At 36.9% G+C, this 25,595-nt stretch overlaps 1 protein-coding gene across 50 annotated transcripts in view; it reads right to left on the bottom strand.

Annotated features, from left to right (window-relative positions):
- Window positions 1-25,595, bottom strand: part of RIMS2 (regulating synaptic membrane exocytosis 2) — a 448,206-nt gene that overhangs the window by 39,460 nt on the left and 383,151 nt on the right. For 27 of the 50 annotated variants that reach the window (XM_027657142.1, XM_027657167.1, XM_027657146.1 and 24 more), the window contains one exon: window positions 15,927-16,144. The exons of 9 other annotated variants lie outside the window; for them this stretch is intronic. In XM_027657142.1, coding sequence (XP_027512943.1) covers window positions 15,927-16,144 — 218 coding nt within the window. Of the gene's footprint in view, window positions 1-15,926; window positions 16,169-25,595 lie in introns of all 50 variants that reach the window. 14 more of the 50 variants (XM_027657165.1, XM_027657168.1, XM_027657171.1 and 11 more) reach the window with 1 other exon arrangement.

Below are 25,595 nucleotides of genomic sequence, written 5' to 3'. Positions count from 1 at the left end.
GTGAAAATTGGCAAAGCAGCTGGGGTTGATGGAATTCCACCCAAAGTCTGGAAACATGGGGGCCTTGCACTCCATGCTAAATTTCATGAGTTTGTGGTGCGCTGTTGGGAACTAGGTGAACTACCATCAGACCTTCGTGATGCAGTCATCATCACCTTGTATAAGAAGAAAGGAATTAAATCAGACTGCTCAAATTACTGTGGTATTACTCTGCTCTCCATTGCTGGCAAAATCCTGGCAAGAATACTTTTGAACAGACTGATACCCGCTATAGCAGAAGGAATTCTACCTGAAAACCAGTGTGGTTTCAGAGCCAACAGGAGTACCACAGACATGGTATTTGTTCTCAGACAACTGCAAGAGAAGTGTAGGGAACAGAACAAAGGTCTCTATGTAACCTTATCGAAACCTCACCAAGGCTTTTGATACTGTGAGCAGAAAAGTTCTAGGGCAGATTTTGGAAAGTTTAGGTTGTCCCCTGAAGTTCCTTAAAATGATCATATCACTCCATGAGGATCAGCACGGACCAGTCAGATATGGCAATGCACTTTCTGAGCCCTTTCTAATATCTAATGGTGTGAAACAAGGCTGCGTTCTCGCACCAACCCTATTCACAATCTTTTTCAGCATGATGCTCCAAAGGGCCACGACAGACCTCGATGATCAGTACTGTACTGATGGAAGCCTATTCAACCTAAGGTGACCGAAGGCCCACATTAAGACCTTAAACCATCTTGTCCAGGAGCTGCTTTATGCTGATGACGTCGCCCTTGTTGCCCACACAGAAGCAGCTCTGCAGCATTTAACATCTTGCTTTGCAGACACTGCTGAGCTCTTTGGGCTGGAAGTCAGCTTAAAGAAGACAGAAGTTCTCTATCAACCAGCACCTCAGGAAGTCTTCCTTCATTCCCATATCACCATTGGTGAATCAGAGCTCAAATCAGTCCAGCAGTTTAATTACCTAGGCAGCCTCATCTCCTCAGATGGTAAGATTGATGGAGAGATAGACAACAGGTTAGCAAAGGCATATAATGCCTTCGGAAAGCTCCATAAAAGAATTTGACAAAATAAACACTTGAAGAAAAGTACAAAGATCAGTGTTTACAGAGCCACTGTGCTGTCTACCCTCTTATATGGTTCTGAATCGTGGGTCACCTCCTGCCACCACCTGCGTCTCCTAGAACGCTTCCATCAACGCTGCCTCCGTACAATCCTAAACATCCACTGGTCAGATTATGTGACCAATACATCTGTTCTAGAACAAGAAGCAATCACAAGTATTGAGGCCATGTTGCTGAGAACACAGCTGTGCTGGGCAGGACACGTCTCCAGGATGAAGGACCAACACCTCCCTAAGATCATGCTTTATGGTGAACTTGCCACTGGCTGCCACATGAGAGGAGCCCCAAAGAAAAGATACAAGGACTCCCTGAAACAACATCTCAGCCTTGGCCATATTGATCAACATAACTGGTCTACTCTGGCCTCCAATTGGGAGGCCTGGAGACACACCATCTATAACACTGCTGCTTCTTTTGAGAAAGCACACAGGATCACTCTCAAGGAGAAAAGACAAGGCAGAAAGAATCGTGTCTTGCAGAATTTACCACCTAAGGAGTCTTTCTGCTGCACCTTTTGCAACTGGATGTGTCTGTCTCATATTGGCCTTTTTAGCCACCAACACACTTGTAACAAATGTGGGTAGAGCCCTTCCCAAATCTTTGTTTGTGAAGCCTAGCCATGATATTATAATCATATATCTTTGACAGATGTGGATACTTCTCAAATACATATCTAAGTAATGCTTGCTTAATTTGAGACTGATGAATCTAAATTTTTTTCAAAGAATCACCACATTTTCTCTCTATCTTTCATTGCAAGATTAAAAGAGATACTTCAGAAAGGCATCTTAAGATGCATCTTAAGGGAACAGAAAAATCCAAATGAACTTTTAACTAAAATAAAAAGAGAATTTAACACAGATGGCTTTTTTTTTCTTACTTTCTTCTGTGAAACTATAATCTCATTTCCTGTCCCCAAGAAAGCAGTGATTTTACATTATTATTTTTGTTTGTTAGAAACCACAACACTTTTAAAATATTAAATTTATTTTAATATTAATTTTTAATAATTAATATTAAAACAAACTGGTAATACACTAACAATAAGTAATTACTGAGATCAAACAGTAGCAGAAAATTAATTAAGTCTTATGAGTAATAGGGAAGAAGAAAGCATGACACAGAAGAAAAGGGGTTGCTGTCTGAGTTGCGCATGTAGTCTGCTTTCTCAGAAGGATTGCCCGAGTCACTCCAAGCAGTCCAATACAGTTCTCCTTCACAAAAGCTTTTCTCTTTTGCTATAATCTTCCCCAGTTGCTAGTCCTCCTCTAACTTCCTTGTTCCTGATTCCCACATTCTAATATGCAGCCAGACTCATGCTGTCATTTAGTCCCCTCCTGTGTGTGCCTACTTCTCCTTCTTTCACTGATATAATTGTTGAATTTCTCCATACTCCCCTTTCCTCACCTCTTGACTCTTTCTCTCACATTAAAGTCTGCCTTGCTGCTTCCTGCTGTGATTCATCCTCACCAATCACTTCTGCTTTCAGGCTGCAGTTCATCTTTGTTGAAAGTCTTCTCAGCAGGTTGCCTGTTACCAGCCACAGACACTGAGCCCTTCAACCTGGATCTGTACACTTTTACTAGTTGGATATACCTCGTTACCTTCCTTTGATACCAATATTATCCTATGATAGTAGTACCTTCCTTTCAGACTAATTTAAGACCCATGTCTTACAGAACTCTGTTTTCGCAGAACAGTTGGTAGAACAGTTTCTTCTTAATATTTTTAATTATCAAGTCTTTTGTTTTCCTAGAATCTAGAAAATTCCTAGGAAGTAACTGGTTTCATGTTTACGTGCATGTCAAGGATACTTACTTTTGGTGAGATCCAAACTCTCTCTGTGCCAAAAACAAAAATAGCAACCAAATGTCTTCACATCTCTGGTATTTAGACACCGGAGAGACATACCATAACTCAGGATGAGAGGTGGAGAAAAAGCAGGAACTGATGGGCTTAAGGTGGAACTGGAAAACACGGTTATCTCCACTAAAGGGAAGGAACTCTAGCTAAAAAAGGCTAATTAGCAGCCTACAAAGTATTTTCATATGAGAACAGGATTCTTGGTGATATGCCAAAAATTTAAGTGGAAAATAAGTTCAAGGATTTTTATGAGTTTTACCTATGTAATCACTGACTGTGATTTCAGCCACTTCTATCCTCTCCACATATTTATATTTATTTATATTTATATATTTTATAAATATTTGTATATATATTTACAGTTATATATACTTATGTGTATACATAGATATACACATACTCTGGTCTGAAAGTTTCTCTCTGGTGTTAGGATAAATTGTGGGAAGGGATGGGGGGAAGCCTGAAAATTGGACTTTGGATTTCTAATGTGGCTCAAACTGCCACAATATGTAAAACAAAATAATTAGGAAACATGAAGCTATAAAACTCAGAATAACAATTGTGGAGATAGAGGCTGCAGAAGGATTTACATGCAGGTTAAGTATTATGAGCACATTGCTCTGCTATATACCATATCCTCCTGAATTTACTTATCTTTGTGATCTACTCATTCAAATGTAGATAAAACTATCCAAGGCATTATAAACCAGCAAGGAGTTATGGACAGTGCACACAGCCAAATAAATTCTCCATCATGGAGGGTGACCACATGAAACTAATTTTCTCAGGTTATATTTATAGTACTAAAGTAACAGAGATTATGGGTTTTTTTATTTCTCTCTAGAAATACAACCTGAAGTGATTGTAAAATTGAGAGCTTTAGGGGTCTTTCCAGAAGGAGGCCTTCAGATTCCTTTCCATATATACTGCATATCTTCAAATGCCAGATGAGTATAGGATGGCACTAGGGTCAAATCAAATGACAAAAATTTTCTTTCTCAGTTCTGAAGAGCTGAGAATATGCAAACTGGACAAAACTGGTACATGTTAGATTCATGTCCCCACTGAGAGGAGACAAGCATGGTTGTAAAAGCCAAGATCCAGCTTGGACCATCTGAAAAATATAATTTCAAAATTGCAAAGAATCTTTTTCCCAGTGGGGTTCTGTTCAACAATTCCTATAATCTGCCAACACACTGCATGAAAGCACTTGTTTAAATGGAATAGCAAAAGGCATGCAAGTTAATGACTTCTACTGAGCACTGAGCACTTACAGAGCTCTCCATAAGGAAGCTGCTAAACTGATTGATCCTGGTATTTCCATGCAGCCTGACTCTGATGGGTACCTGCTTTGTGAGTACATTAACAGAACATGAGGAGTCTCTTAGCCTGCCCACTAGCTGAGAAGTGGTGCTTTTAGAGATAATCCCTATGGCACTGTGGTCTTCAGCCACTGGGGAGCTGATAAGAACAGCACAGTGAACAGTTCTCTCCAGACTTTTATGTATTTCACATATTTAACTGCAAGCCATTTTCCAAGCTTTCTGGCATTTCTGTCATTTTGCTGATGAAGACATGACTTTGGCTCTTGATAAGATAGTGAAGTTAAAATACAAAGCATAGCAGTGGTACCAGTGACACAGCTGAAGGGTTTCTCTAGTTCTTTTCTACCAGTGAAACAAAGAGGACAAATCAACTGAGAAAGAGTGACAGAAAAAGGAAATATCTGGTAGCAGCGAGAAGAGGTTCTTTGTCCTATTCAAGAAAAAGCACATTTTGGGGAAACACTTGCAAGGCTTTTATTGGGCCTTCAAATTCAGTGGTATATTTCTGATATTATTGTATCATAGAATCTATGCTGTTTTTAAAAAACCTTGCTAAAACACATAATTAATAGATTTTAGAACATCTATGATACTGAGTTTCTATAGAAATCAGTTTTATTTCATGAGATTTTACTATGTTATCTTTTCTGCTTAATATAGTTGTTAAATATTACACTACCTTAACACTAGAGGTAATACAAAAAATACTGCATTAATTTTAATTTTTCAAAAATATTTTAGGTATTCACCTTATAAAGAATAAGTAATGTTGATAACTATTAATTAATTTAGTTAATCACAGGAAAGCAATTTTTCCTTCACATTACAAATTTATTCTTGACAGGTCTTACTGCAGGAAATAGTAACCAGAACAGTACTTATTACTGTGAATATTTTCAATTAAGTCTCAACGTGATTTTGTAGACCAAGCTAAAAATAATTTCTGCTGGCACCAAAATCAAACCAGACAAGGGCAAACCCAAAATATTAGAGTACTATAGTTACAAAACTGAATATGATCTGATTGTAACTTTTGGAGTAGAGATTTGATTAGTATAAGATAACATATATAGCTTAACATTTCATATTGTAATGAAATGATCATGACAGTAAAAAGACTCAATGTCACTTACACAAGCACTTGCAAGTATAGGAAAAACTCCTAGAAGTAGAAATAAATGTTAAGGAGACTATGTTTTGACTGCTTTACAAAAAAAAAAAAGCGGGACTGCTAAAAATAGAAAATGTTTATCTTATACAGATACCTAAAGAACCACACACAAATTACTTCAGTGATCGGAAAAAAATATTTTTTGCTTTTGTTACAGGATAATTCACCTTTTCCTAGAAACACACCATTACAAATAGTTGAGAACAACAACTTGAATATTTCCTTCTTTCTGTGACATGTTCTCAATTAATTTTTTTTGCTTTTTAAAAAACTCCCTAAGCAGGAAGAGAGAGTTTAAGTGAACTTACATATACCTAACAGTATTAGAGAAAATCCTGTCACTATGTTCAAGCAATACTCAAAAGGCAATAACAAAACCTGTGCTGACATTTAAGAAAATCTTGGAGGAATTCCTCAGTTGTAAACTACTAAAATATAAAATACAGTAGCAAAAATCCACAGTTCACCACTGCACTCCTTGAGCTAGATTCTCATGTTTCCACTTAATTTAGATGCACTTGTGATGTCTTCAATCAATTGCCTCACTATCCATTGCCAAAGCATTTGGTAACTGAAAAATGTAAGGATGTGTTTTCCTTGATAGCATTAAAAAAAATAATAAAAATTTAACCTGTAGTTCTTCAACAGCATACTTAAGAAGCACGATGTACATCCAGAAAGACAGAAAAAATAATCCCATAAATATATTTTCTTTGTGCTAGAGCAGAAAATATGGTCTTGCCAAGTTTTAGGCTTATATTCTGGCTCTTCATTGACTTCTGCTGGTCTCAGGTAAATTCTCTTTTCTGTTCTTCACTTATCCTCCCATGTGTTTGTCTCACTTATACAGACCACAAAGGTCACATATAAATAGAAAATGGTTTAAAATTGGATACAAGTGCCTAAAATGCACAGAAATTTGGCATCTCATTCCAAAGTAATAAATCTGAAAAATCCTGCTCATAGTCCCAGTGGTGCCTAAGTTCCTCAAATTCAGCATTTCTGCTGTAATTTTCCCCCTGATTTTGATTCTGTGCGTGTTGAGAAGAAACTGACTTGCCAAAAGGGAGATGGCAGGGACCTATCCTACACATCAGCATTCAAAAACCACTGGTCGGCACATTCTGCCTCAGGGACAAAGTTGGTAAGCTTTACAAACTGCAGGTGCAGAACTCAGCTCAAGAAATGTCATTTTGGCTACTGCTTTCTTTAATTATGTCTCTAGAGAAGCAGGAACCAAATGTCTTTGTCACACTGCAACCAACCAAGAATACGTATCCACGACGGAAGGAGACCTGGGTTCAGAGCTCCTCCTTTGCTGAAGAGAAAAAATTATTTCCCACTTTCTTGGGGAGTACCTGGCACACACCATCTGGCATATACCAGACATGCACTATTTTGCAAGTTATAGCTAGCACCCAAAAAAAAGAAAAAAGAAGACCCAGCGGGACAAATAAAGCACTGATAAAAGAGCCCTGACTGTAGGCTATTGTTTAGGGTAATTTGATTGTGAGCAGAGGGTTCAGCTTACTGATCCAATGGTTACTTGTGTATCTTCTGGGAATCATCAATGGTACACTTACCTAACTTCAAATTACTCTGTTAATATAATTTCTCCTGTAAGAGTTTCTGTTAGAGTTTTCTGTTAGTGGCACATGTAAGTTTTGGCTGATGGCATCATCACACTTACTCCATAGAAAACAAAAGCAGTCTAAATGGTCTGGAGATGCACTGGGAGTCATAGCCCATTTCATTATAAGGGGACATCATCACAAAATGTCTGAAAGTATCAAGAGCTCCCACAACTGTGTTCTCAGTATCTGCATGATTTCCCACGAGCTGTATGCCCTGTGCAGTGTTTAAAAGCAGAAGTTCTGTAACTTTTACCTCCCCATTTTGTCCTACAGAGAGCACAGATTGCTCATGTTTGTAATACAGACACACAGCAGCCAGTGAAATGGGCAACAAGAGAGTGCACTAAAACTGAATTTTTAACACCACAACATCCGTGTAAATTGCACACCAGTCAAGGCCAGAGAGCTGTTCTGAATTAGTCTGCCAGCATGCCTCTATTACCACCTTCTCTTTTGGGGCTATTGTCATGATTTTTTTACTTTCAGGCAATTACTTTATAAATTCCCTTCTACCCTTAGAAAGAGAATTAAATTTATCAAAGGATTATTATTGGTATTACTGATAGCATGGGTAAAGACATAAATTCAATATTGAGATATGACTTGCTAAAAGATGTTTAATATTGCATTCCATCTAAGTAAAGAAACAGACAGGAAAGAAACCCTGTCTATAAAATGTTAAATTAAAGAAAAGATGCAGCCTTAATGAATCTGTAAATATCAATGTAACATTTATTTACTTTTTGGTGCTAAAATCATTCCTCTGATAACTGTCCAACAGCAAAGTACTACAACCCTCTTCCTGCTGGACTTTGGAGACCTGAAGTAAATATCCCTTCACAGCAAATTGTTATTCAGTGATGGTGGTTCACAGAGCAATGGGTAGATGAATATTATCCTTCTGGAACAATACAAACAGTAATCATTGAGGTGGCTATGTAAGAAATTGACAACACTAGAAAAAATATTTAAACTGGAAAAAAACCCCAACTGAACTTTCTTCCTTAAATTATTAACTACAAAGATACACAGAACTGTAACTATGGGTAAGAACCGCAGATATTTCAAGCAAATTAAACTGAATAATTGCCAGAGTGACAGCATGAGATTGGCCTATAAAGTTCTTCTTTTCACTCTCAAGTTTCAGTAGTATAAAATCAGAGCCCTTTTTCACAGAACAATCAACAAGAAATTTACATATATTATATCACGTGTTAACTGAAGGATTATAAAATCCCAAAAGGAGTTTTCAAATGGAAACTTTTTTAAGGAAAGCCTAAATTTTTCCTTATGTAACAACAGAAAAAAGAAATCATGTTTACTGTGAAAACAGAAATAAAACAGCTTTAAAGTTTTTTTTTTAAGAGATGTATATTTTTTTATTTTTTAGTGGGATCTTAGGAGAATTCTTCTGCTCTCAAAAAGAAAGATAGCTTAACAGTATTCTTATCAAGAAAGATCACCCTACATTTCTCTCTCTATTTTTACCTCTAATTATGGAAAGAAAAAAAGTCTTGTGGAAGGTCAAGCTAAATGTTCTGATCTCACTTTGAGCTTTCTCCTTTTTTCCCCTTACTAACGGGATCAAATAGTAATATAAAAAACTTTATTTTGAAGGAAAGAAAATAATTTTTTGAAACATAAGTAAAGATTTTTAACATTATAAATGCTTACAGCCAGGGGGTTTAGTTTTACTTCTACCACAGGCAGATGGAAATCTTACAGGCATATACCTCACTGAGATGATAACTGTATTACAGAGAGGAAATCTGATGAGTAATTTGTGACTGGGGCAGTATTGCTCGGTTGGTGTACATGATCTGCATATTTTGTCCCAAAATTAAGCCTTTTATTCTTACTCTCTATTCTCACCACAGGACTTCTTTCTCATCTGCCTGGAATTTCCCCTTATGTATGGTGTAAGGTGTCACCTACACTTTGTGTGTGAGAAATGTCTTCCAGCAGACTTCTATAAGATCACTGTCTGGAGTTCAGTTCTGGTGTCTCAGGTATATGTTTCTTTTCACTGCCTCCATCTCTCACAAAATCTTTATGAACGTGTGAGGACTCAAATATATACCTACTTCCTCTACAGAAAATCTGTTGAGGAGATCTGCATAGATTTGGTACTGCCTTCTTCCCTAGTCTTTTCCTACATGTGGAGTAAAAAAATTTAAAAACCTAATGTAAGTATATATAAAAGACTGTGTAGTCGATCTTTTCAGTCTGTAATTAGAGTCTATTTATTTATTAGCACACTCTCCAGAGTTTATTTAGTAAAAGCTGATTAATGCTCTTGGTAATGTATTCATTATAATGGTACTTTCTCTTTGGTAATGTATTCAGGTCACAATTCTCAACTGATGAGTAGGAGAAATTTGCCTTAATCTCTTGTCAACTGCTAATCCTATATTTCTATCAATGTAATATGTGTTGATTTTGAAAATAAATCAGATTACACATCAAGAATACTGACACAAGTATAATACTACACATTAAAGCAACCTATTAACAGTAGCAGTCTGTCTCTGGAATAGGAGATGAGATAAAACCACAAACAAAAGGCTTGCTTCCAATCACCTGAATTATATATATGATTTAAAAAAAAAATAAAATACAGGCCAAATTAAAAGTAGTGAATGATAATTTCAGTTGATATTTTGTCCATATAAATTAATTGTAGGAATAGGAAACAGCAATGTCTGTTATCTAAACAAATACACTTTTAGTTCAGTAAATTGTTTGGTTACTATATTCTGTCTCATTTTAGACAATGAAAGACAATAACTGTAGTTTCTCCTTTAGTTACCACCATTTAAAGTGACTAATCATCCTCTTTTTAATTGGAACCATATTAACCGTATGTGTGGTAGAAGACTGGTTTTATATAAATCACATTTTGAATTGAGAAGTGTGAAATTCCATACTAGACCAAGTCCAATGTTCCCAATAGATTCCCTTCAATTATTCCATAAATTGAGGAAATTGCTCTACAGGCTACATCGTTGGTTCATGACAGACATAACTGAGACTGTTATGAATACAGCACTTTAGACAGCAGTTTCAATACCCTACAAACCATATAGAATCCAAAATCTGGCTTTTAAAACAGAAAGAAAACAAAATCTCAAGGTTTTTGCTCTGAGAGACCTAATTCTCTTACATTTTTTCTAAGAAAAGATGTACCCATGAAATATCAAGATTTCAAAATACTTTAACCTTGTTTCACTGGGGTCACCCTTTGGACCTCTGCAAAATTTGTTAAAATGAAAGTGCCTCTTTTTAATGAACACTATTTAATTATCTCAAGGCCAATCATCATTTTGTTGGCACTGAATCAACTGATTTTTGTACTTTTTTCTACAGAGAACTATAACTTCAAGAATATATGTTGTAGCTTAACCCCAGCAAAATTATATAGAATGTCAAGAAAGCTTGTAACACTGTCTCAAAATTCCACTTTTACAGCCCTATAACTGCATGCCACATATGGTATCTTAAAAAGAGGACTTAGCTTACAGAGAGCAACATGTTGCCACAGAGAAACCCCAGTTCAGGCAGCTTCAGGTGCCCCCCAGCACCGTCTGCTACATGTGCATGTGCAGGGTCCTCTGGAACACAGCACCTTGGAGCAACACTCTACAGAGACACACAAGGGCATTTATTTCTGAACAAACACGTGGTTACACCCCTCTGCAGGCATTACTGCACTGATCACTCTCGAGTCATGCTGTTACATGCTTTTTGTCATTTCTTTTAAGAGATTTCATCTATTGTGATCATATACCCAAAGACATCATGGGACTCAGTCTCCAAGAGTACGCTGGACCCTGTACCTGTGACTGCATATGTGTACGCCCGGGAAGTGTTTTAGTATGTATGATCCATGGAATGCTCCAGACTCTGAAAACATAAATTAAAGTGTTTAGGCTTTTGGATATAATCAGTCTACAAACATAATAGGTCTTGAATAACTAAAGAAAACACAAAGCATTTTCCCAGCTAAAGGAGAAATGTCAGCTAAATAACGGAAGTCAAGACACCCAGGTATCTGCCTGCCAGAGACAGCGCGTGGAAGTTGAAAGGGATGTCTAAGACTGTATAATCAGAAGAGGGCAAGGATTTTACTCATTAATGAAATATAATTGAGAATAACAGATCTGCACCTCTATGGAAGCCGAATCATCAGTTTCCTCAGGGCTGTCCAGCCGGAAAATGATTGCATTCCAGATATGAATAGCTAAGCCAACATCGTTAAGATTTGCATATTGTATTCTATTTTCCTCTGCAAAGAAAGCCATCTTTTCCATTAGAAAGAATGTGGAATCAGGACCTGAAGGTTACAACACAAACACTAACCCACCAAATGTTAGTTTCTAGGAATGACTGCTTGACTCAAGAGCAGGGAGTATACCTTTAGCTATTTTTTGTGGCACTGAAAAGGTACAAGAAACAGAAGTAAAATAGATTCTAGTTTGTCTTGCTACTCTATTCTGCAGTATCTTGTCTTTTACTGAAGGCTTAAGTAAAAGCTACCTTACGTAAAACTACTTTTGTGTCATCCAACCATTAGTTTGATTCTAAGATTAAAGAATTTCTGTGCTCTCTTTTTTTAATTGCTTTGAAATAAGCCAAGTCAGTTCACAAAATACTGATACTGTATATTCTCACACTTAAAACTTTCATTAAATCAAATAATATGAACAAAATATTACAGCACTGACACACATCCTTAAACGAAGTATGAACTTCTGAAAAAATAAACTGCAACTCTCTTTCAAGCCCAAATGGATACCAGGGAATGAGTTTCCATCTATTTTTATTCAAGTTTTCTGCATTCCAATGCTCTTAAGACTGACATACTTTCTGCTCCTTCTTATCCCATGACAGTAATGATCCAAAGAGCACCACTGAAGGTCTTCTCATGTAATGGATATGAAAGCACACTTGGATTTCCTTGCTATGACAATTTGAAAAGATCAGTTCCTACTGCCCCTGTGGAGATCAGATATTTTCAGCTTCTTGAATTGTTATTTTAATCTCATTTTTTAATTTATTTTTTTTTTAATCTCCATTACCCTTGATGGGCTTGGTCAGCAGAGTTACCATATTAGCAATTTCTAGGCATTTGAGACTGTAAATGTCTGAGGAGAAAAGAGCATTCAGATTTTTGTCATATTTCATGTTCTCTCTATGGATAGAATATACATTATATATGTTCTGCAGAATGTACACTAGCCATAGTTGAATGAAATCTAAACCCTGTTGTTAGGTAACAAATATTACGATGATGATTCTGTGATTATCATGATTTTACAATTACTCATTTTGCTGCCACCTATAACAAGAAATCAACATACCCTTTACCCATAAAACAACTGTTCCTACCTGAATATACTAAAAGAATTACAGACCAGAATAAAAAATATTTTGTTGTATGTATTTTGAATGTCAATTTCTTAATACTATGACAAATAACAAGATATTATATTAAAATAATTTGAAAGGACATTAAAAATGGACCTTTTAAGGCATGTACTGTAAGTGTGATACACAGTCCTGAAAACAGTTATGGTGACCTACTTTCAAAAAAACTTCTGGTATAGCTTTAGTTATAAAATATGAATGAAGAAAAGCACCAAAATAAAATTATACTTTACAAAACACTTAAAAAAAGTGTCAGAGATACAGATAGGCATTTCTTCACTGACTTCCATATGAGCACACAGTTTATAAAAGCCTAATTGCTATAAATATGATCACAACTTTCTATAGAAGTAGTATTATCTTCTGGTATCGGTATGCTTTTTCAAACCTGATACGTAAGGAGATACTTAGCTGATCCATCGAATGATGTAATTTCTTCAGAAACTATCTAAAACCCTAAGAAACTACTTAGATCCCATTTCTACATGGGACCACTGCCACCTGAGTATCCCCTGCCTCTCAGTTCCAGAAAAATGTACTTACAGGACATCTACAGAACATGAGTGTTTTGATCCCAGCTTGTACCAATACATGATTCCTTGTGCAGTCACTTACCATCCGAAAACAGGAACATGACGAGACAAAACAGAGAAATTTATAAATTCACTAAATACTTTTAAAAAAGTGCAAGTTTTAGTCTTCTGGCATTAGTGTACAGCACTTGTGTCCAACATTTTCTTTAAGATGTACCAATGGATAGAAACAGAATGGTTTGGGTTGGAAGGGACCTTAATGACCATTTAGTTCCAACTGCCCTGCTGTGGGTGGGGACACCTTCCACTAGATCAGGTTGCTCAAAAACCCATCCCAGCTGACCTGTAACACTTCCAGGGACAGAGTATCCACAACTTCTCTGGGAAGCCTGTTCTGGTGTCTCACCATTCTCATTGTGAAGGAAGCTTACGACATGCAAGACATTTCTTCCTGGCAGGACCTCGCCCTCACCCACCCAAAAGGCCATCACCTTGTGTCACCAGAGCCACAGTACTATACATACACCTCATCCAGGGGCTGACATGTGGCCACAAGCTTGCTTACCATATGATCAGTGCGCTTGCATGATCCAGCTGTTTAAATGATGCATGTGCCTGTCCTGTTAGGTGCAGCCACATGTGGCCACCAAAAAAGGCCCCTAAGGGGTGCTGTCAAATAGGGTAGCAGGAGCTGGTGTGCCGTAACAGCTCTACAAAACAACCCATATCCCCACGTCCAACCAACATACGAGGGGCCTTTTCAGAAGACAGCAGCAGGAGGTGCACTGGCTGCTCTCACTGGGGCCAGGCACAGGTCAGCCCTGAGCACAGACCTCTCCCACGGAGCAGCTGAGGGAGCAGAGACACCCACCAGAACCATGCAGGCTTCCCTGGTTTCTGCTGCTTTTCCAATAGCGCTAAAATACAGCTCCTTGTTCTACAGTTTTTCAGAACACCCTATTCACAGTCAATGGGTCAAAAGACCTTGAGTACTTTTGAAAAAATTATATTTTACATTTTTCCCTGACGAGCATCTAATCAGTTGTTGGGCAACTGATTAGATATAACAGAGAGAAAAACTTCAGATTGAAACTACCAAATAACTAAGACAGCATGATATTTAAATCAAATCTAGGCCAGCCACACAATATAGATTCTCTCCAGTGCTGAGACATCCTTGAACATTGTGCAAAGAGCTGCCATCCTTCATTTAATAGTTCTTATATTATAAGAGATCAGATTAGATCAGTAATGTAGTGCATTGTATTGGACTTTATAATCAAATATATCAATACAATTACATAGCTCTATACTAAAACAAGAGTAAAATTTAGATTTCTAGGTAAGCAAGTGGCTAATTTTTTTCTTGCCCAACTAGACACTTCCCAGATTTGTCTAAAGGTGACTTCATCTTTTGTCTGTCATTCATTCGAACTCAGTGAAAATAGAAATGTACATGAAACTGCCATTTCCATAATCTGCAAGTGAGCTGGTAAAACACAAGACTGCTGCAAAGACTTTCCTACTGATGGAGCCATCAGTGTCTGCATGATATTCAGAGACGTTCTTTCCCCTCTTTTTCATTCCTTTGTCTCATATCGCATTCAAGTGACACACTCTAGCTCCCTGCTCTCTTCTGGTACTCTTCCCTCTTCTGCACTGTTTGTTATCCCTTTCTTTTCCTTTCTTTTTAAGTTCTACTCTTTCCAGTTCTACTTTAAATCCCACTCCTACAAAAGTTTACGTTAAAAATTTAACACAATTTCTGACAGTACAAATCACTGTTTCACTCTATTTAGTTGTACATTAAAACTCTCATCATTTTGGTTTCATGATACAAACTGCAAACTTGGAGGAGAACTGAAAAATCTCTTATCCATGTTTGAGTGGTGGTTAGCACAATGGAGATCTTAGATGGGACCTCACACAGCCCAACACTGTAAACTTATGTTGAACCATATGATAAAATTGCAACAGCTTTACTTAAATAGTGAACACAGAATATATCTTATGTATATACTTTGAAATATATAATATATATGCATAACTATATAAATTGCTTTAACACTTTTTATACACGTTATTCAAATAAAAGTAAGTTTTTTCCATGTAAAATACACTTGTCCTATACCGCTTCCTTAATTGACAATGAGAGCATTTCAGAGTGTATTATATGGATTTTCCTCAAAATAGGAAGAAATAGAAAAAGTGTCTAAGATTTTAAATGCTTTAGGCATCAAAGTAGAAAAACTCTCCATTTTCCTAGGTAGAATATTTCTATGTCAAATTTGAACTGAGATAAACAGAAATGAGGAAAATTTATACTGATGGTGAAAACACTTCTAAGCTGAAAAGAAATGAATTAAAAAGCAATAAAACAGTTTTACTAAAGCAATAAAACATATCATTTTGTTCAGAAAAATTGTTTTGTTTAAAATAAAGATTGCATGTTCAAATATGAAAAAAACTCCTGTTGAAATATGCAAACGTTATGTGTGACAAAAGCAAAGGCATTTTGCAACATTTCAGTGACCCTTGACAAACTGCTGTAAGGACTTCCCCAAAAAGAAGTACAGCTCATGTTGGTTCCTGAGAAGCAAGGAATTAGTGCATTAGTTGGTTCCAGCAAACAGAAAATAAAAACTTCAGTCCGACCTGAAAAGGATGTTTGCTAAAAAAAATTAATGTTTAGTAAATGCCCAGAAAAAAAGATGTTCGACCATTTTCTTCATTCCATAGAACACAGTTGATTAGGCAACTTCAACAGGATCTCCAAATGATTAAACTGTAATACACAAATATTATATACATTTAAATGGTAATTTGAGAGAGAAAATCAATCTAGTTCCTACCAGTTTGGCTGAGCTGTGATGTGCTGCGACTTTTTCTTGAGAGACCCACTATGGCGACCATCTTCGCACCGATGCTGGACCGTCTCTTTTTGCTGCTGCCACCAACAGTGCCCACTGCTGTGTCAGACTGGCTGCCATCGTTCTTCTCCAGCGTGTACATGTCCCCGCTGATGCTGGTGCTCTTAGTCATGTTCTTTCCTGAGACGCCCATCTGTCTGCTTTGCATTTTGGATGTAAAGACACTGTCAGCCAGTAGACGGATAAACAGTGCAGACAAAGAAGAGTAAAAAGGGGAAGACAGAAAAGGACAGGTTTCAGATGGAACGTTTTGGGAGACTAGAGGGTAAAAGCAGCTAATCACACAGGTAGGGTTTGGTTTTGAGAGGTAAAAAGGAGTGACTTTAGGTTCTTGTTTGGTCTACTGTAAAAATACTTGACTCATCAAAAATGTGTTTTAAATAACAAGCTCTTATTTACTGATGACTTAAAATATATTACCAGCAAAAGTATATCAAAGAATTAATGTATCCGTATATCATATAACCATTTTTTGTTTGGGAAATTCAAGTTCTGCAGTCAGTGCTCTGCCTCTCTTCTTCTCACATATATGTACAAAAATGACCTCTGGGAAACAGACACTTGATTCATTACTGAGTGGAAAAGGATATCAGTCTGAAGGCTAGTTTTGCTTTCCAAACATGCAGACATTTCAAGGATGTTTTCAGTAAGTTTTTAGTAATCTGGTTTATCTCAGTCATCATACAGTAATGAACACTAATAGGTTTTTTGCTCCCTCTCTTCATCAACAAACACAGCTCTTAGATATGTATTTCATACAACACTTGGCTGCTATGTGACATAGATCACTACTGCTGATAAAATAGAATTTAATTCTAATATACCTTTTGTACTCATTTACAGACTGTTTTTACATGCTCTATGTGGTTGCATCTAAATTATCTGCTGTAGCATTTCACAAGTCCCACAGGGATCTGATCTACTAATGGACCAGGCTAAGGAACTTTTCCCTTCCACAGAAGTGGCAATCTACACTGATGACAGCAGTACTTATCCACATTTTGCCCTGACATCTAACTGCTAGGTGTCTGGACAAATATCCAGAACTGGAAACTCTGGAGTACATGTGGGCCTGAGAATAGGCCATTCTCTCTCCACAGAGAGTGCATTTCACTATAAAGTCCCCATGAGATGCAGTTTTAAACAGTCCACAAAACAGTGGAGTACTTTTGGAAACTAGGGGAAATTAAATCACCAGTATGTAAAGGCTAAAAAAAAATATTTTTTGCTCTTTAAACAGATTTTCAAATACATGCAGAGGCTGTTCTTAGAGTTTTACTGCTCAGAAAGTGGTTGTAGAGTAAATTTTAGTGGGTATAGCCTCACTCCTTTTTCCTTACCTGTAATGGCCTGAATCTATTTCAAAAACTGAAGGTTTAATTGCTTCTTTATGAATTTTTTGCAACATATATTCTGTCAATATCTTATCTATGGAATTAATGCAGTGCCCTCAAAAGCAAAAGAATCACTGTGTCTCTTCCCACAGATTCAAGGGAATCTGGGATGAGGCAACTCTTTAATATATCTGAGAGGTACCCAGACAGTGTTCCTCTGCTCTTTAGTTGACTGTTGCATGTGCACAAAGGCACAAAATGCTTGTAGTTTAGCCACAACTCAGAGGGAAAGCAAAGAGCTAGTTCGTAGAAGAAGTAGACCTCTGTCATCAAGCAAAAAAAATGCTGAGTGTCCTTCTCAGGGAAGTTACAAGGGAAAATATGAATGAGAGTTTGGATCAACATATAGAGAAGCACAAAACAAAGCTGTGAGAGAGCCATAATGGCCTTGCCTGGACAGATAATAACAAAAGACTGGAACACAGTGGTAACCTGAAACCATTTTTCTTACCCTTTTTTAGCTCTCTTTGTTGTTATATTAGTACACACTGACTCTCATTGGCATATTTACCACCAAGGAAGGAGCGTGATAGGATGTGGGTAAAGAAGAAGGCAAGGAAGACAATAGAAGAGGAATTGTATTTCTGTGTCTTTTCAGTACTACGATAACTTCTCAGATGGTAACATCACATGCTGACATCACATGTTGTACTTTTTATCAAATAAAACCTTAGGGATTGATTCACAGAAAAGAGATGACACAGAAACTAGTTCTCAGTTTTAACACTACCTTGCATATAAAAAATACTAGAGGTTTAGAAACCTGGGAAGAGCTAGTATCTTCAACTTTATCTTGAGCAAAATTCTAATAAGAATCAGAAAATTGCAGCCCCTTATCCAGTAATGCCTTTTTTAACCCAAGTTCTCAGAGGAAATATGATTAATATGGCTGCGTTTTTAATCAGGGCTCTCTCTTTTCAATATTTTTTAAAATCCTTTCAAATTAGATAGAGCAGTAGAAAACTGAAGTTGTTTAGTTTCTAAAACTGTTTTGAAAACAGACTCCTGGAAAGAGATCTTATAAATACCTCTTTGGGGAAAGATTGCAGTATAAGTCATTATTGAATCTCTGGTATTTTATGTAGCACCTCATTCACATGCACAGGCTGATGAAGGAAATAACTTTTTTACTGCTTGCAGAACAACCTATTTCTATGATCCAATTTTCAAAAATAATACCCAGTAAATCAGTGGATTCCTTCCATATGGAAAATAGTCATTAATGCATTCTTTTGTAAGTGATATTAACATTCAAGAAATGTCTTATAGCAAAGGAAAAAAATATTCTGCTGACTCATACAAAAGTTACACTGAGGAGTAATTTACCATTTCCTGAGTCTAATGTGCCTTTGAGGTGTTTTGTGTGCCCTTTCCAAGATGTGTAATTCTATTTAAGTGGAATGGATTGCAATAATTACCCTTATTAGAGAAATCAATATATTTAAAGTGGTTGGCATGCAAACAAAGTTGCTATAATATCACTATGCAGTTAGCTATGAAAATACTGTGAATTTCAAAAATTTGCTCCTTCACTGCTAAAGGCTTCTGTATCACAAAATGAAGTTTCGCTGTGTACACCTGCCAGCAATGATGTAGACTTCATTCAGACACCTTCTCTCAACCAACTGAGAAAAGTAGGAAAGGGAATTCAAGTGAGAAAAAAGGGATTTATATTTAGATTTATGTGAAAATGCCAAATACTAGTATAAATGGCTAATACTGAAAGTTCATTCACAAACTTCTATTTTTTCCCCCCCCGTAGAGTTCTAAAACTATTTGCTACATTTAAAGATTTGGGTTTTTTTCCCCCTACTTTAAAAGCAGCAGAGAAGACATCTTTGTTACAGTCCCAACTAGCAAACAACTCCCAGAGAAAGCCATCACATAGCAGTGGCTTAGTTTTTTCTCAATCCCTCTTGCAACAAAAAAACTTTGAGAAATAAGCACAAGGAGAGTTCTGAGTGGTTTATAGTTCCTCATAATAAACCTACAGTGGTCATGAGCACTTCCTTCATCAACACTGTGAACCCTTTCTGGCCATCCAAACCCTAATTCACTAATTATTTTTGGTAGATGCTTGATATTCTCACCAGTAGAAGCCATCCTTCTACCCAGGCTGCTTTTTGACAGTGCCAGAAACGGATAATTTTCAGAAAAACTGGGTGTTGTATGTCAGGTTTGGTTCCTTTCTGAGGTAACAGAAAGTTGGACTTCAGAGTAAAATTTAGAGAGTAAATCATAGAACCTTTTGTCTTAACAGGAAACAGAAATTACTGGAAGTTTTCTTTATATGTACATATATAGAAACAATCAGACACATATCCAGTTCAACAATATTTTAAAACTGACATTAAATAAAAGAAATTTATGAGATTGTATGAGTCAATGAATAGATGTGCACTAAAAACAGGGTTCTCAAGGTGCCTTATAAGATATTAATCTTAAAAATATCCCTATCAAAGAGAACATGCAGCCAGATGGGAGGGAGGGGGGAATAAAATAATTAACTATCCCAGTCCGAATAACATGTGCATAGTGGCATCATAATACCATTATTAGAACCGAACCAAAAACAAAATCATCACACAACCCCAGTTGTGTGGCAGCCCACAGCCTATAGCAATAGCAGAGTGAAGATGGCAGCCAGACTATTGACTTTGGTTTGACCAACCAATGAACAAGGGAGGGGTTATGGGCTAACAAGTGTAATAAAAACCCTGAAATCTGATCATCAATTAAAATAGTCTACTTGAAGCAAACTTAAGACAGATATTAAGTATTTTTATATTTTCCCAAGTGACAATTATTCCAGATAGTCAGTGTTCAGTTGGGCATTTCATCTTCCTATGTATTTTACAGCACATTTTCTTAACTTTAACTGTTTATGGTCACCTACACTATGGATAAATTTCAGAGGAATACGTTCTCAAAGCTAAAGCAGAAAGTTCTCTAAAAAAAAACCAAACTAGAGAAAAACAAGACATTAGAAAACAAATTACAGTAAGACATCTATATAAATTTGTAATTTAAAGCCAACAGTGGAGTATGACAGCCCTAACCACTAGATAATATTCTTAAAAATATATACCAGACAACTGAGGGGAGTCAGACTGATGACATTAAAGGTATTCTCAGTAAGTTTGCTGATGATACTAAATTGGGAGGAGCTGCTGACTCCCTCAGAGGCAGAAAGGCCCTGCAGAGGGACCTCAATAAATTAGAGGGCTGGACAATCACCAACCATATGAAGTTTAAAAAAGACAAGTGCCTGATTCTGCACCTGGGACGGAGGATGTCGGTACAGACTGGGGAACAAGAGCTGGAGAGCAGTGCTGTAGAAAGGGACCTGTGGGTCTTTTTGGCAGGTTGAATATGAATCAGCAGTGTCCTGGCAACCAGGAGGGCCAATCATGTCCAGGGGGGCATCAGGTAAAGCGTCACCAGCCAGTGGAGGGAGGGGATTGTCCTGCTCTGCTCTGCACTGAGGAGGCCTCACTTCAAGTCCCATGTGCAGTTTGGGGCACCACAACATAAAACAGATATAAAGTTATTAGAAAGCATCCAAAGGAGGGCTACAAAGATGGTAAAGGATCTAGAGGGGAAGTCATACAAGGGGTGGCTGAGGTCAGTTGGCTTGTTCAGCCTGGAGGAGACTGTGGGGAGACATCATAGTGGTGTACAGCTTCATCATGATGGGAAGTGGAGGGGCAGGCATTGATTTCTTCTCTGTGATGACCAGTGATGGGGCCCAAGGGAATGGCATGAAGTTATATCAGGAGAGGTTTAGGTTGGATGTTAGGAAAAGGTTCTTCACCCAGAGGGTGATTGAGCACTGGAACAGGTTCCCCAGGAAGTGGTCACATCATCAAACCTGCCAGCATTCAAGAAGCAACTGGACAATGCTCTCAAGCACATGGTGTGATTCTTTGGGCTGTCCTGGGCAGGGCCAGGAGTTGGACTTTGATGATCCTTGTAAGTCCCTTCAAACTCAGGAAATTCTCTGATTCTGTGAAATTTAACATGGTCCTTGCAGTCGTTGAAGATTCCTGTGCCACAACTATAGCAGTTAATAAAATGGCTTAGGTCTGTTGTCTAACCTTGACAGCCTGTGTACACACAGCTAGCTTGCATTCTTCACCAAACAGTGTTTTCTCAGGCATCCTGACAAGAGGAAACTGACCCTGAGCCATTCTATCTCTTGAATTGTCCCTGAACTGAATCAGAGGCACCTTATCAGTATGTCCAGCACAAAGCCATGCCAAAGAGAACACAAGCTGTTTAAACAATGTGTCCTGGCCCTGTATAGCTCACTGGTATAGACTTAACCTTAACTTAATCCTAAATTCCTTGATGATACTACAAATCAGATTATTTTCAAATTCTGATATTCGACAGTCTTTTTCTGAATGATTTTAAAGAAAAACAGTAAGCAACTACAAAACTGCTATTTATACATGGCCTTCTGGAAATGCAATGTTAAGTTTCTGGATTTCTTTAGGCATTAATCTTCAAGATCTCTTTGCAGAGACTCACCTGTTTTCAAACCAGAGAGTGTAATTACTCTATGGAAAAAAAAGGGTTTCAAAGTTTTCCAGACTCCTACTACAGCAGATAATCAGAAACTATCATGTTTTTCTCCCCAGTTTGTTAATATTTGTATTGAATTACAAAAAGATTACAAAAAAGTGCCTGGGGAAATCATCATAGAAGAGAAGCAGAGAAGAAGGTTTCACAAGAAGACCTTTGTCTTCGATTTAGTTTTGGTATCTTCTGCTTTAGGCAGACCATTTTCTTTATATCTGACTAAGAAGGAGAGGAATTGTTTGTGAGGTTTGGGTTAAGGAGAGAGAAGATTTCACAGTGCAAAAGGATCCTGCCCTAAAGGCAGAAAAACTGATTTGAAGACACTTTATACGTAACAGTATATGATTTTAAATCTTGTAAGATGGACTGCACTGTGGGCAAATGCTTCACATCATAGATAAATAGATTCCAGATGAAAACTTGTTTTCGTCAACATTTTTTGATGTTAGGTATTAAAGAACAAGTCAGAAACTTCATCCACTCTCACAGTTTCTGATGGACTTGAAAGTGTTTCATAATCTTAAAAGAAAATTCTAATTTTAGAACTAATTGATAATATTGTTGGCTGTTATATTTTCCATGAAGCAGGTGCAGACACAATAAATCCTCATTGTTTCATATGTACCAAATGGAAAGTCTGGTCCTGTTGCCGTAGTTAAAAACCTGCAGTCTTTGGCTGCAGTTTTTGAATTAGTTGCAAAGTTGGAAGGCATCTTGGTCAGATTCTTGTCTACAGAAACAGAAATCTTTTATAGAAAGTGGTTGAATAGTACAGTAAGTGCCAAATTTCCTCAGAAATCTTTTGTTTAGGCCAGAAAAACAAAAATAAAACCCAAACCAATACAAACTAAAAAAAACACACTGGTACCCGGGAGTCCTTATGCTTTATCATGCCTTTTGAGATTTACAATATGTGGCAAACTAACCAGAAGGCAGATGGAGGGACTAAAGACAATGACTCCCCTGGAAGCTCTTACTGCTATAAAAAGCAATTATGAAGTCCCACAGGTTAAAGAACCTCATTAAGATTTTTGCAGGCATCCTATGTTGTTGCACAGAGCAGTACAGCCCATTCTTCTGCACATAAAGCAAACCAACAGGCAGGAATGAGAAAGGCTAAACCAAGAAAGTACACTGACAGTCTTCTTCTGTAGGCAAGAAATATAAACCACAAAGAGGAACAAATCTAAATTTTAGGACACCATGGTCATTCAAAAAACACAGATCATACCCCTTCAGACAGCCTTAGCCACCATCTCATTTTTCTCTCCTTATCAAAACGATAATTAGACACTTGCAAGGTGAACACCTGTCTTTCCCCCACTTGATAAATAATATCACAATCATTCTGCCAGCTCAAAATAAGTCCCAATGACAGGAACTCCAGCCCTGAAGCTTAGTTTCCTCTTCCCCCTGGTAAGTTCTTCAGTAGTAATGTACTGCTTAAGCCATATAAAACTGACTTCTAAATCAGGTTCTGGCACCGAACCATAGCAGTCTATGGCAGAAAGCAGCACATGGAGCGGTACAGAATCCTTACACCGAGTGAGTTCACAATCATAACAAATTACAAAGAACATCACTTATTCTAAAAAGAATAAACAAATGTTATTTTATCTGTTTCAAAGAGTAAAATTATTATGAAAAACTTGTTTTATTTTTTTCACTTATCAATGAATACACTTTACTAAAAACAGTTTTATGAAGCACACACATTTTTCCAATCTACAATATTATTAATACTTTTAAATGTGAAGGAAAAATATCAATACAATCCATTGTACTGTATAATATTGGTAGGATTTTTGAGGATTCTGTTTGTATTTTTGAAGTTGTCTTTACAGCAGTATTGGAAATTAAAACTTCTAATCTCATTTCTCTAACAAAAATGTATGTATCAGAGAATCAGAATTAGTCTTAAGTCACTTGGTGGACCTTGCAGGTTTCTTTATTTCCCACAGAAAAGTCAATATTACTACTTTCCAGCTTCATTCTCTGGTAATGATCCCTAACAAAAATAAGGCATTGCAATAGCAAAACTCCACTTTGCCAAGTGCGTAGTACAGTTATGTGCTGTGATGTCCTAGGAAAAGGATTTTAACAATTTTTTCAATTGTTGTAATAGATATTTTCTAATACATATCCACAAAAAACTTTGTTTACAGTTTTTGACAAGCAGGAGATTAATTTAATGTCATTCTTAATAGACCTTTTAACTCAATCAGAGAGGCTCTCATTTCATTAATTTACTGAAGAAATTTAACAAAAACAGCATTATGGGGACAGCTGTGATGTAGGAAAAAACATTTCCATGGGAACAGTGCTTCCAGTCAGTGCACATACTCATCTGCCAATTCACATCAAAGAGAGACACTACAGGTTCAAAATTATAATGACTTAGTCTCTGGAGATCCACTTGGTCAAAATTATTCTATTAACTTATTGTTGGTATAAATCTCTAATAGGCACCAGACTGACTTAATTATTAGGTTTATTTTATTAAAATTATAACAAGAAAGTTGGTTGGAAAAAATAGAGCACTGACTATAATCTATTTTGTTAAGTAAATTATTATTCAAAGAAAACTTGTGGCCACATCCCAAAATAAGAGTAACAATAGCTTTAAATAAAGTTTCTTTCTCAAAGGTCTCTTTCATACAAATACCTCACCTGCTACAGTACGTAGGCTGACTTGAACTGTATCCTTCTCTCCCTGTTAGATATAAAGCTCTACACACAGTTTTATTATTATAAAAAATAAAGGTATAGCTTTTTACATATCATCCCTAGCATGTTTTTTTTGAAACAGGAACAAATTTCAAACTAAAGCAGTCCATATGAGCTCTAAAGGCTTGGCAATAAAGAAAACACATTGTCATCAAGGACAGAATGAGTTTTGAATAACATCCAAATTCTTTGAGTTTTTAGTAAGTATATTCTTTAACCCAGCCTGGCAAAGCAGCAGTTATGTTTGTAAAAACCCAATAACAACTAGCTTGTCAAATTAAAACTGGTCATGAGCAACCTGATTTAATTGAGAGTGTCTCACAGAAATGCACTTTGCATGTACTTAATCTGAAAGTTAGATGTTGAGTGCTTGTTCCAACATGCTGTTGAATTACAGTCTTTCAGTAGAGATGGAAGAAAGGTTTCTGTATTAATACTGCTAAGTCACAAGTTATACTGCAAACTTGCTTAATGCTGCTCAGATTTTTTTCTTGAAGGGCTGACTAGAGCTCTATGAAATGAAAAGCAAGCAGTGAATTGATAGACCAGACTTTAAATCCACTATGTGACCCAGACCTAAAATCACCAGAAAAATAATGAAAAATCAAGTCGGGAAAGTGAGAAAAATTACAGACTTGAAGGCTGAAATGCTCAAAAATATATAGAGGTAAGAGACATCATGTATTGTCTCAGGATAAGAAGTACCATAATTTATCATCTTGCTAAACTGAAATGAACTATGTGGGCTATTTTCTTATTTAGAAAACTCATTGACAGAAAACTTTGGAAGATAGACATGCAGAAACTGGACAGGATTTGCTTCTGAGATTACATTAAGGAGAATTATAGAATCATAGAATCAGTCGGGTTGGAGAAGACCTCTGAG

Source organism: Corapipo altera, unplaced genomic scaffold, assembly GCF_003945725.1.
Source record: "Corapipo altera isolate COAL_440 unplaced genomic scaffold, ASM394572v1 52b, whole genome shotgun sequence".
NCBI lineage: Eukaryota > Metazoa > Chordata > Aves > Passeriformes > Pipridae > Corapipo > Corapipo altera.
The sequence above is the reverse complement of the archived record's forward strand: the minus strand, read 5'-3'. Positions and strand labels throughout refer to the sequence as shown.